The sequence below is a fragment of the Eretmochelys imbricata genome, chromosome 2 (genome assembly GCF_965152235.1).
Source record: "Eretmochelys imbricata isolate rEreImb1 chromosome 2, rEreImb1.hap1, whole genome shotgun sequence".
Classification (NCBI taxonomy): domain Eukaryota; kingdom Metazoa; phylum Chordata; order Testudines; family Cheloniidae; genus Eretmochelys; species Eretmochelys imbricata.
The window spans coordinates 181,075,796-181,089,185 of record NC_135573.1 but is presented as its reverse complement, the minus strand read 5'-3'; the positions used below and the strand labels follow the sequence as shown (position 1 = coordinate 181,089,185).

Here is a 13,390-nt window from a genome sequence, read left to right as displayed (position 1 = left end):
GCGGACTTAAAAACAAACACACACACAAACACTTTCATTGGACCCTGCAGCTCCTCATGAATGTGGAAACAAAAGTCTTACAATGACAGCAAATAGCTCTCAGATTTGTTGGCAGAAGCAATCACAGTTGAGGTAAAATATAAACGAGTTACCTCTTTTGTAAATCAATTTTCAATAAGTTACCTCTTTTTCCATGAAGTCAAACTCTGCAGCACAGGTGTACATTAATGTGTCAAAATCCTTGTAGCCAATAAATTTTGATTTTAGCAGGTTACTTATATGAGCCTGGTAAGAAATATAAAGCAAAAACCATCAGTAAATAAGAAATTGATCTCATATGCTGTAACAAAGTTCTTTTTTCGTTAAACATTTTCCTATTTAGTTCAACAAAAACCCTTTATTTATAGTACAAGCGTAAATGCACCAAGTCATTATTTGGATAGATTAAATGAGATTTTCAGGTACAAAATTGTTAGGTTTGCCAAAATACATACAGCAGAAGATTACAAGAAAAAAGTTGATTACCAAGTAACTGTGGTTCATCAAGAACTTTGCATATTCATACTTAGGGGATGCATGCTTCCTATCTTCTGTCCCCATCTAATACCCATGAACTTTGGGAACATCTTGGAATATCTAGCTAGCAAACAGCAGCGGCTAACAGGGGAGCTTTGCAAGGGAGTTCTCCAGGTGAAGGAAGGACAATTACGTGATGTTTGGGGTAGGTTTGTTATCTGTAGTGTGTGTGTTTGTGGTGTGCTTGTTGCTTGGCTGAAATATACCACATGGTATGTTTGTTTGGGGGACCATTTGCTGAACCTAGTGGCAAGGCTGAGAGCTTCTTAAAGAGGTTTTGATCACTAAGCCCTTTAGCACCTATCAACCCTTAACCAGAGGGTAAGGCTACTCAGGAAGACCAAGGTTTTAAAAAGCCTGCTCCTAAGTAACCAGAGGAGCTAGGAAACAGGAGCAGCTAACAGGGGAGTTTTGCAAGGGAGTTTAGAGGAGGAAGTGTGAGGAAGGGTGAGAGACACTTAACATTCTTTAAACTTAAAGCCAAAAACACCCCCTAATAAAAACAAAACATTAACAAAGGAACGAGTTGCAGGAGTAAAAAGAGAATGCAGGCAGAAGTCCAGCAACAGAGTGGGAGCTATCCAGTTTATTGCACCCAATGCAGCATGTATGATTGCCTGCCCTATGGGCAGATGGCGTATGCGTGCATTCGGTGCAAGGAGCTCCTGGCCCCCAGAGACCATGTACGAGCTTTGGAAACCAGAGTAACTGAACTAGAGGAGCTAAGGGACACTGAGGTACATAGATGAGACTTTCTGGGACACAGTAGAATGGTCCCACCCCCGGTCTGACAGCCCCTGTGTATTGAAGAGGATGAAAGCTGCAGGGAAGGAGAACATCCAACATGACAGAGGAAAATGATCCCATAGTTGGGACCCTCCTTCCAGATGATGATGTGGTACCTTCTTGCACTGAGGATACCTCTCTGGGGGAGGGAACTCCAGTTATTAGGAATTCACAGGTAATAGTTACGGGGGATTCAATCATTAGAAACATAGTTAGCTGGGTTTGTGATGACCAGGAGAACCACATGGTGACTTGCCCAACTAGTGCGTAGGTTGCAGATCGCTCAAGATATCTAGATAGACTTATGTGTAGTGCCAGGGAGGAGCTGGTGGTCATGGTACACGTAGGTACCAATGACATAGGGAAGGATAGGAGAGAGGTCCTGGAGGCCAAATTTAGGCTGCTAGGTAAGAGATTGAAGTCCAGGACCTCCATGGTAGCATTTTCTGAAATGTTTCCAGTTCCATGCGCAGGGCCAGTTTGACAGGCTGAACTGCAGGGTCTCAATGTGTGGTTGAGACAATGGCGTAGGGAGGAGGGGTTTAAATTTATTAGAAACTTGGGAAACTTTTGGGAAAGGGGAAGCCTATACAGGAACGAGGGGCTCCACCTAAACCAAAATGCTGGCACTTAAAATTAAAAAGGTCATAGAGCAGTTTTTAAACTAAGGGCTGGGGGAAAGCCGACAGGTGCGGAGGAGCACGTGGCTTGGACACAGGCATTCCTTAGGGGAGGATCTATTAATGGTGATTCTCTGTATCCTAGTAAAGAGGAGAGGATGGAAGATGATAAAATACGGGTAGGATCTGAGGAGAAACAATCAAATGGAAAAGAGTCCCATTCAATTACATCATGTAATGGCAGACAGCTAAAAATTGACAAGTTTTTAAAGTGCTTATATACAAATGCTAGAACTCTAAATGATAAGATGGGTGAACTAGAGTGCCTTGTATTAAATGAGGATATTGATATAATAGGCATCACAGAAACTTGGTGGAATGAGGATAATCAATGGGACACAGTAATGCCAGGGTACAAAATATATCGAAGGACAGAACAGGTCGTGCTGGTGGGGGAATGGCACTATATATGAAAGGAAGCGTAGAATCAAATGAAATAAAAATCTTAAATGAACCAAACTGAACCACAGAATCTCTATGAATAGTAATTCCATGCTCTAATAATAAGAATATAGCTGTAGGGATATATTACCGACAACCTGACCAGGACATTGATAGTGACTGTGAAATGCTCAGGGAGATTAGAGAGGCTATAAAAATTTTAAAATTCAATAATAATGCGGGATTTCAACTATCCCCATATTGACTGGGTACATGTCACCTCAGGACGGGATGTAGAAATAAAGCTTGTTGACACCTTACATGACTGCTTCTTGAAGCAGCTAGTCCTAGAACCCACAAGAGGAGAGGTAATTCTTGATTTAGTCCTAAGTGCAGCACAGGATGTGGTCCAAGAGGTGAATACAGCTGGACCGCTTGGTAATAGTGACCATAATGTAATTAAATTTAACATCCTTGTGGCAGGGAAAACACCACAGCAGCCCAACACTGTAGCATTTAATTTCAGAAAGGGGGACTACATAAAAATGAGAAAACTAGCTCAACAAAAATTAAAAGGTGAAGTGCCAAAAGTGCAATCCCTGCAAGCTGCATGGAAACTTTTTAAAGACAACATAATAGAGGCTCAACTTAAATGTATATCCCAAATTAAAGAACACAGTAAGAGAACCAAAAAAGTGCCATCGTGGTTAAACAATGAAGTAAAAGAAGCAGTGAGAGACAAAAAGGCATCCTGTAAAAAGTGGAAGTTAAATCCTACTGAGGAAAATAGAGAGGAGCATAAACTCTGACAAATGAAGTGTAAAAATATAATTAGGAAGGCCAAGAAAGAATTTGAAGAAAAGTTAGCCAAAGACTCAAAAAGTAATAGCAAAAAATTTTTTTGAGTACATCAGAATCAGGAAGCCTGCTAAACAACTCGTGGGGCCACTGGATGATCGAGGTGCTAAAGGAGCACTCAAGGACGATAAGACCATTGCAGAGAAACTAAATGAATTCTTTGCATCGGTCTTCATGGCTGAGGATATGAAGGAAATTCCCAAACACAAGCCATTCTTTTTAGGTGACAAATCTGAGGCACTGTTGCAGATTGAGGGCCATTAGAAGAGGTTTTGGAACAAACTGATAAACTAAACACCAGGACCAGCTGGTATTCACCCAAGAGTTCTGAAGGAACTCAAATGTGAAATTGCAGAACTACTGACTGTGGTTTGTAACCTATCATTTAAATCAGCTTCTGTACCAAATGCCTGGAGGATAGCTATGGAAATCATGAAACCCTGGAGTGATAATTCCTCTCTCACTTCTGTGCAAGTAATCCTAGAAATCTCATGATAATACAATACCAAATATATAATATAATAAAGGATAATAAAGCAAAATAGAAACAATTATCTTAACCAAAACTTCAACATTATTTTTGAAGATCTTACTATCATCTCTCTTCTTTGTATTGTTAACAATTTATTCTAGTTCTGGATAACATTTGCCAATTTGTTACTTGTTGATTATTTTACTGTATTACAGTAATATTTATTACAGCATTGTTCTGTTTTCCTTCTTCAATGCTTCTGATCAAAACATGCCAAATAGATAAAATGTAAATGTTTAGATTCTGTTTTCATGCAAAACCCCTTAATGATAAAGTAGTAATGCAGAACAATGTCATCTAAATGTAAAATTTATAAATTCAGTGTTTCCCAGGGTTTCCCATAAAGCATGAATAGGTCTTTAAAAATAAGTCACTAAAATTTTTTAAAACTCCGAAGACAGTTTTACTAAGTTGTTTGCCATGTGTCAAAGTTTTACTTAGCAAATGCATAGTCCTACGAGAATAGTGGTCAGCTAAGAGCTGAACAAAATTTCACTTTTCCATGCTAACTCAATTTCTTGGAACATTACATTGGCTTACCAAAAAGTAACAGCATTCATTTATTGGCTTGGTTTAATGTTTAAGTCCATGTCATTTAGGAAGAAAATGGAATAATAAATTAGCGATCATCTTAAATATTGTGCAGTTTAAATATTTAATTTCTCAGAAAAGAAGAAAATGTTTAAAGGATTAAATAAGATATGAAGCAACATAACTGTCTAAAATAAAACCTTTAACAATGACTAACATTAAAAAAGCAGCACTTACATCATCAGCTACTCCAAATATTCGAGAAGTCAAATATTTCAAGGTGACTGTCCCAAATAACCAAGCAAATCCTTCAATGGCCTACAAAATAAAGGATACATTCAGACTGAAGGAGGACAACAGAAGAAAAAAAGCATACTGGAGTTGTACAGTTAGTGGAAAAAGTTCTCTCGTGTGTTAGGAAAGTGTCAAGAATAAAGCAACTGACAATCACAAGAAGTGTTTGATTTGTAACTCAAAGTACATTCCAATAATTAGAGAACACAGTAGTAATATTAAATCTTTTCCTATTGAAACTGAAAGATCTAGTACTGCTTTATGCACATTGCTCCAAGCACTACAGTTAAGACTCCCTCTTCTTTCCTAGTGCATTGAAACAGTATCACAGCAAGAGTGCAGTCAGCAGAAATGAGGTTTCCAGAATCTTATTTTTAGCTCCTTTTAATAAAAAATTAACATAATGGTTAACAGTGTAAGTATTAAAAGAGGATGAATAAAAACAAGCTAATGGAAAACAGAAGAACTGAGGCAGACTAGTTACAAGTTGAGGCATACATATGGTAATTTTAAAAATTGATATATATCCCATTTTGTTCCTTTCCTGAAATAGTTCAGTTAATCTAATGTAGGTAGCATGTCTTTCCATTTTTAAAAATTATTTTATTCTTGCTAATCACCTTTCTAGAGATGGTATTTCTTTTTTCAAGCAAAAGGGTGAAATATATTTGTGACACTGCATCCCATATTCTTCTTAGAGATATTATGACAATCATAATGTATTCTATGCAAGATAGGTCATCAGAGATATCATTGGAAAGGTTATGATTTACTGAATATGATTATCCTACTTGTATGCAAGTATCATTTTTGTATCTGAAGTTTGGAATATTGACTATATATATATCTGTATTACAAATGTGTTTACACCTGGGGAACACCCACTAGGCAAAAGATTCTCAGTCTAGATGGCTGGCTGGGAAGGGCCCATTCAGGTTGATGGGCCATTAGAAGAAAACAATAGGTCTTAGAAGAGGCTAATCTACCACAGGAAGTCCCTCCTGAGGGTGCTGTAAACAATCTCTGACTCATGGCTGCTAGGACCCTTCAGGATCATGTGCCAGGTCACCTGGTACTGGACTCCATCTTGGGAATACCAGTGTTTTTCCACTGACTAGTGTGGGAAAGATGCTTGGAGTCAAAGGGGTCCTGCCCTATGCAAAAGCTATTTAAGGCAGGGGAGTGACATCATCGAGGTTCTTCACTGACTTCCCGCCCAAAGATGACTCCTGAAAACACCTAAGGAACAACGACTGAACTGGGGGGAAGTGCTGGATCCAGGCTGAAGGAATTTTTAGCCTGAAAAAGAAACACCTGGGGTTTTTAAGCTGGAAGCAAGTGCAACTGGCCCCTTAAGAATCTCTGCAACCTCCTGGAAACATCATTTAGGGTGAGAATTTGCTACTCATATCCAACCTCTTTAGTATGTTAAGCTTAGATTGAGTTTTTGTTTATTTGCAAGGTAACCTGCTTTGATCTGCTTGCTATCCCTTATAATCACTTAAAATCTATCTTTTGTAGTTAATAAATTTGTTTTTGCTTTATCACAAACCAGTGTGTGGGAGTCTTAAGTTGGGGCAAAAGCTGTTGTATATTTCCTCTCCACATTGAGGGAGAGGGCGAATTTCATGAGCTTACGCTCTACAGATCCCTGTGCAGCACAAGACGCTATAATTTTGGGTTTACACTTCAGAGGGGGGTGGGCACTTGAGTAGCTCCTAAGCTGTAGCCTCCCCATGCAGAGCTGATCACAGCAGTCTGTATGTACTGCAGCTGCTTGTGCCCCTACCTGTATGTGTGCTGAAGCCTGGGAGAAAGTTTGGTAGGCTGGTCACAGCCATACGGTGTAAAGAGCACCCAGATGGTGGGTCAGTGGGGCTCAGTGGTATCCCAGTTCCAGGTGGCACCCTGGGAGAACCCATCACATTTATTGGCTGCAGTTATAAGAAATTAAACAGAGTTGTTTAATTACAGAGTTGTTTAATTTCCACAAATTGGGACATTTTTCTAGCCTCAAAGTAAAAGGAATTTACATCCATTATTTTTTAATCTAACTAGCTTCCTTTAAAATTAGGATTACGATTTGGAAATGATCCCCTTTATCATAGTATCCCCTCCAGAATTTTACTGTGTTCATTTTGTTTTGCAAGTCTGGTGGGAGCCAATATTTAATCATACTTTTCCACTGGTATTCTCTCCATGATGGTCAACTTGTACTATCATCATATTCTTTCAATCCTCTGGAGAAATTTGCTGTTCATATCTGTTTCTCAAACTAAATCATTTTGTCAGTATTGCCCTCAAGTAAGAGTGCATACAATTTGCTCTTTTATTGGATTATTTTTCAATTTCCTTCCACAGTTCTGTCTTGGAGATAAACCTAGTTTAAGTGGTCCAATTCTTATGATTTTGTAAATATTGTAACTAATTAGAAAATTCCTGTATTTTTAACTTCTAACAACTCTTACAGTGTGAAAGCTTTTAGTTCAATTTTGTCAAATTACTTATCCATTTTATTCCTTTTTGTGTCAGTTTTCCTTGTGGGATATTAGTCAACTTTGAGATATTGATATTCAAAATATTACTTCAAACTATCAATTCTCACATATTCACTGCATTAGAAATACATGGATAATTTCCTGATTTGGCTGACCAATAAGTGGTAGTTCTTTTCTGATAAATTCAATTGGATTATCAATCCTTACCCATAAACTGACTTCTCTTCTACTCCTTTTCAGCAATTTTGGACTCAATTCAAGAATACCCTAAAATAATAATTAAAAATTAATGCACCTATTTTATGATATTTCCAATCATATTCTAGTAACGCATGAAAAAACTATGTATTTTTTCTACAGAGCTTGACATGTCACCAAATGAACGTCCTTAAAAAGTATAGTTCAAACCCATGTAACCTGTCGATCACATGACTGAATATCATAAGAACTGATACTCTTATTATTGCAGTTTCCATACACTGAATTAGAACCACTCTTCTCTCTTCCGGGCGAGAATCTATTTTATATAGTTTCAGGTTTTCTTGAAAAAACATCAAAGGCAATACAAGCACAGAAAGCGTGCCTATTTTCACCAGCAAAAAGAAACTTCAAAGTAAGGAATAATTACTAATTACAGCATAAAAAAATGTACACGAAGAATCCCCAAGGGAAGATGAGGTAGAATGACAGAAAAACATTACTAAACACAGAATCACTAGGTTTCCCTGCATTTTGTTACTAAGTTACAAATTTGTTACTAAGTTCTAAATTTTCCTCTTGTATGCCCTCTTCACCATCTTATGATAGCAAGAACTCTTACCATCAGTGGATGTTATGAGCAATAAAAATCAGAAATGGGGCATTAACTGAAGAGCTGTAAGAAGCCTACTCTACACCAGACTAATGGCCATATGACATCAAGATTTCATTACAAATGATTAAACAACGAAGTTTTTTTTGTAACTAAGGACATTTTAGCTAACAAAGGAGCCATGGGGTGGCTCAGCATCCCTTTTTCTCAGAAAAGATCTAAGAGACAAAAAGTTAAAATAAAAAGACTGAGACATTGGGCTACCCTCCATGCCTCCAGGATGGAACATCAAGAGAGACTGGGGTGGAAATAGGCTCTCTTTAGTGTCCTCCTACTAGCCTTGATTGATAATTTTGTCTTCTTCCTTCCTGGAGTAAGTACATGATTTGCTTAGGTAAGTTTTCTCTGTAAAAAATAGTGGTGAGGAATATACTGGATGACAAACCTTTAATGACAGGTTTCAGAGTAACAGCCGTGTTGTCTGTATTCGCAAAAAGAAAAGGAGTACTTGGACTAACCAATTTATTTGAGCATAAGCTTTCGTGAGCTACAGCTCAAATAAACTGGTTAGTCTCTAAGGTGCCACAAGTACTCCTTTTCTTTTTGCAAACCTTTAATGGTTTAAATAATGCTTGTAGTGTGTTCCTGAGTGAGTGGGCCTTCCAAGACTGTTTTCATATTGACGCATAATTTCTGATTATTGTTGCTTCTGTTATTGGTCATACTGTTCTGTACTATTTGCAGTTTTGGAAAAAGTATACGTTTTAAGATTTTTTTTTTAATACTGCTTAAGCTTCAAACAGAAACAGAAGCCACAGCTTTTACTTTAAAGTCCAATCAGTTAATCACGTATACCTTGTGTGTCAGATGTTCTACAAAATTTGCCAGCATATAAATAACTTTTAGTACCTTGTAAAACGTGATTGTTCTAGCCTTACACATGAAAAAGCATAAGTCCATGTTCAGTTTCTCTTGTGTCAAAGCTTTGATGTGTCAACATTTTACTGACTTTATTAACCCTTCCCCATTCCCCAAACATCTCCCAAGACCACTGTTTCCTCTAAGCTGTGCACGCGCACACAGACCCTAAACCCTGCACATATGGTGAAACACCGCACACATAAAAATTTGCACAGAAGCACAACAATTTGCCCAGAAGAAATTTTTTGCGCACACGGCCTGTCAAAAATTAGAGGGAACATTGCCCAAGACTAACCTTATCGATCTCATGGAAGTATAATCTTTTCTAACTATTTAGAGAAGTTAACAATTCTCCATTTAATGCGCCAATCCATAGATAATAGTGCAGAAGTACATTCCTAAGCATCTGAAATGAGTTCTTCTAAAACTTACCCAGATAACTGCTAAAGAGGCAGCATAATATGATGTCAATAACATTGAGTTGCCAAACATCAAAACGAAACACAGTGCAAGAGATGCCTGAAATAAGAAAATACAAAAATCTCAGAATATCTAAACCATCAAGTAATTCTCTCAAATACAACATATAGTATAAATAAAATAATTAATAACTGACAGCAATACCATGGTTTTCTTTAAATATATCAATATCTACATACTATGCAGCAACTCTCTAAGCTAGAGACCCAGTTTACAGAACTGTATTGAGACAGGTTAGTAATAAAGATTTTAAATGATGGCAATGTAGCAAATGTGAACTACTATGATGATGCAAGTAACATGGAATAAAAGATTTAACAACAGAATATATTTCAACCCCTATTATATTCTTTTTTCATTTTCTTAAAAGCTTCTTCTGATGTTTTATTCATTCTGTCAAGTTATTTTGCTAGATCATATGCTTACATATGATTACATATGCTTACATATGCTGATAGAGACTCTCAGAGTCCCGTGGACAAAGTAGTAAAGAAATTTTGAGGAGGAAAAAAAAGGAGAGGTTACTCACCTTGTCCAGTAACTGGAGTTCTTTGTGATATGTGTTCCTTTCGGTACTCTACTTCAGATGCGCATGCACCCTGTACCTTTGATCAGAGATTTTTGGCAGCAGTGCCTGTTTGGCCTTCACATGCGCACTCAACATGCTTATGCCTCGAAGAGAGGCTGTATAGGACTGTACAGGTAACCCACCTTCAGTTCCTTCTCTACTGCAAAGCCCCACATAGGGAACTCCAAAGCAAAGGGGAAGGAGGGCAGGTAGTGGAGCACCCAAAGGGGGACACATCTTGAACTCCAGTTTCTGCATAAAGTGAGTAACTGCTCTTTCCTTGAGTTGTGTCCCTGTGGGTGCTCCACTTCAAAGTGACTCCTTAGGTCAAGGAGACGGGAGGTTTAGAACAGAGTCCAGCGCTGAAGAGAGAACTGCACTGTCTACTGCAGCATCTGATCTAGCAGCATGAACCAAAGCATAACGGCTGGAAAAAGTATGCACTGAACTCCATGTTGCAGCTTTGCAGATCTCTCAGCAACTGGAACATTCTTGAGTAGGGCTAGACAGACAGACTGCAATCAAATAGAACATGCAGTCACTTGCAGGGGCGTTTGAGCATCAACCAAACCATTACATGCAATAATACATCCAGAGAGTCTCTTTGGGAGATAATGTATTCCTCAGACCTATCCTCAATAGAAACAAAAAGTCATGGGGACTTTTGGATGTTCTGGTTCTGTTCAAGTAAAAGGCCAATGCCCTCTCAACATCTAGCATATGGAAGATATTCTACGCAGGAAACTAATGTAGCTTAGGAAAGAAAACTGGAAAGTGAACAGTCTGGTTAATATGAAACAGAAGCCGCCTTAGGTAAAAATTTTGCAGGGGGTTGTAATGATACATTTTCCTTGGAGAACACAGTCAATGGAGGACCTGCCATTAGAGCCCCAATCTCTCCAACCCTTTGTGCAGAAGTGAAGGTCACCAAAAAGACTTGTCTTCATGGACAAATGTAACAGAGCATGTAGCTAGTAGTTCAAAAGGCTGTTTCATGGGATGGTTAAAAACAAGGTTGAAATCCCAAAGCAGAGTAGGATCACTAATCTGCAGGAAAAGGTTTGTAAGACTTTAAGAACCTCATTTTGATCAGATGTATGAAAATTAAGAAACCACCTAAACGTGTGTGGAAAGCTGTTATTAATGCTAAGGGAACCTTGATGGAATTCAGAGACCTGATGTTTTCAATTCCAATAGGTAATCCAAGATTGTGGAAAGAGATGACTGGACAGGTGAAAAATAACAGAGGTTACACCAAAGATGACAACATCTTCATTTCTGGAAGTAAGTGTGTCTTGTAGATTTCTCCCTGCTATTTAACAGCACATGTTGTACTCCCAATGAACAGGATGCCTCTAATCCTGAGAGCCATTGAGGAGCCATGCTTTGCGTTGCAGAATGTTCAGATTGGGGTGAAGTGTTTGACTCACATCCTGAGACAGTCAAGAATAGATGGGGAGTTGCCACAGAGAGCAGAAGGTGAGTCTGACAAGGTACGGATACAAAACTTGTCTTGGCCAAGTTGATATAATCAAAATGACCCTGGCTTGGTTGTGCTTGATCTTGTTGAGAACCTTTAAAAGGAATGACAGGTTTCAGAGTAGCAGCCGTGTTAGTCTGTATTCGCAAAAGAAAAGGAGTACTTGTGGCACCTTAGAGACTAACAAATTTATTTGAGCATAAGCTTTCGTGAGCTACAGCTCACTTCACCAGCTGTAGCTCACGAAAGCTTATGCTCAAATAAATTTGTTAGTCTCTAAGGTGCCACAAGTACTCCTTTTCTTTTTAAAAGCAATGGAATTGGTGGAGACCCATAGAGAAAGACCCTTTGTCTATGTAACGAGAAAATCCTCAATCTCTAGGAGATGCCTGAGTCCTCCTCTGGAGCAGAATTTTCTGCACTCCATGTTGCCTGCAGTGGCAAAAGGTTTCAAAGCTAGGACTATTTTGTTGGAGACTTGAGAGTCCAATTCTCATTAGCAATTTAGGGAAAAAATCCTCACTGACAGGAATGGCTCCTCAAAAGGAGAGGCACCTTTTAAAACCCATGTAGCCCAGCATCCCATATTCATGAAAAAATACTGGACTCCTCAGAACCAGAAAAAAAAAATTTTTTTGGAGGGGAGAAAGAAAATGAGAACAACAGTTCCAATAACTATAAACTACTAAACTACTATAAACTAAACTACTACTTACTATAATAACTCTAAAGAGAAAACAAGAACACACTAAATTCCAATTCTGGCCAAAGGCACCTGAGAAGGAACCAAGCATGCTGGAACAATTTTTATAGTAGCGGTGCTGCTGATGAAAACCATGTATTTGGTGTTTATTACTACTTCAAGCAGGGGGTGTAGCAGTACCCCTAGTTCCAGCACCACTAGAAGGAACTGAAGGCTGTTTGCCCACACAGCCCTAAATAACCTGGGTATGGGGCAGGAGTATGTGTAGGGTGCATGAGCAGGCCGGACAAGCAACACTACCAAAAATCTCTGATCAAAGGCACAGGATGCATGTGCACCTGAACTGAAGCACCCAGAGGGACACTACTCAAACAACAACTTAATATTTTTGTCATACAGAAAGCTGTACATTTCAAATAAATAACACCATAAAAACTGGTAAACCAAAAATTTGATGCAGCACTTTGGTCATAGGCATACTTAACCGTATCATAGTTTTCTCCAATATTTTTTTTTATTCAGTTGTAGCTGTCACTATGCTGTTCTGGCAAGAATTACTCTGGATTTTACAAAAACATATGGATTCACAGGCCCAGCCAATGTCTCAGAAGCTGATATTGAATAGCCCGGGGATGTGCTTCCAAAATCCATTAGAAGGTAAAAGGACAAAATCCATGAGGAGACTACTCTTTAAGAATCAGTTGAACCCACTGTGAGAGACCATAATCAGCAAGGGAAGAATCTGTAAGAATAAATGAAAACCCACGGGATGGCATAACGAAGTAAAGCGCTAAATCTATAGAAGAGATGGGGAGGCACTATAACACATTGGAATGGGGAGAAGTGGAGGATGGAGATTGAGAATCAATTCCTGGGAAGAGAGAAAAGAATTCAAGAGAAGGACAGAAAGAACCAATGGGGGAAAGATAATCATACGCCTATATTAAGTTGTTTCTTCTAGTAGGTGAACTATAGATCTTTGGATTCTCAATAATCTCCTCCTAACCAGTATATTGTTCAACAATGCATAATAGGATATTTCTTAAGTCTTAATGACTGCACCGCATTTAAAGCGAGGCAAACGTTGGCTGGGCTTGCCGAGGGAGGGCAGCTGTGCTTTATGGCTGGGGGGGGTGGTGAAGGCGGTCCGAGACTGCTACAAAAGGTGAACGGTGGTCAGCTTTGCGGCGCTGACTCATCCCCCAGGAATGTGAGGTCTGACGGCCATAAAGGTGCAAGCTCTGGCGTGGGAAGCCCCTTTTTTCCATGCAGCAGGCAAGGCAGCACCCAC

At 38.9% G+C, this 13,390-nt stretch overlaps 1 protein-coding gene across 1 annotated transcript in view; it reads right to left on the bottom strand.

Moving 5' to 3' along the window:
• The window catches only part of DPY19L1 (dpy-19 like C-mannosyltransferase 1), a 96,080-nt gene that overhangs the window by 30,420 nt on the left and 52,270 nt on the right, over nucleotides 1–13,390 (bottom strand). Inside the window, exons 12-15 of the mRNA XM_077811038.1 lie at nucleotides 9,301–9,387; nucleotides 7,344–7,403; nucleotides 4,582–4,662; nucleotides 184–285 (exon numbers count right to left, since the gene is read on the bottom strand). Of these exons, the coding sequence (XP_077667164.1) occupies nucleotides 184–285; nucleotides 4,582–4,662; nucleotides 7,344–7,403; nucleotides 9,301–9,387 (330 nt within the window). The remainder of the gene's footprint in view (nucleotides 1–183; nucleotides 286–4,581; nucleotides 4,663–7,343; nucleotides 7,404–9,300; nucleotides 9,388–13,390) is intronic.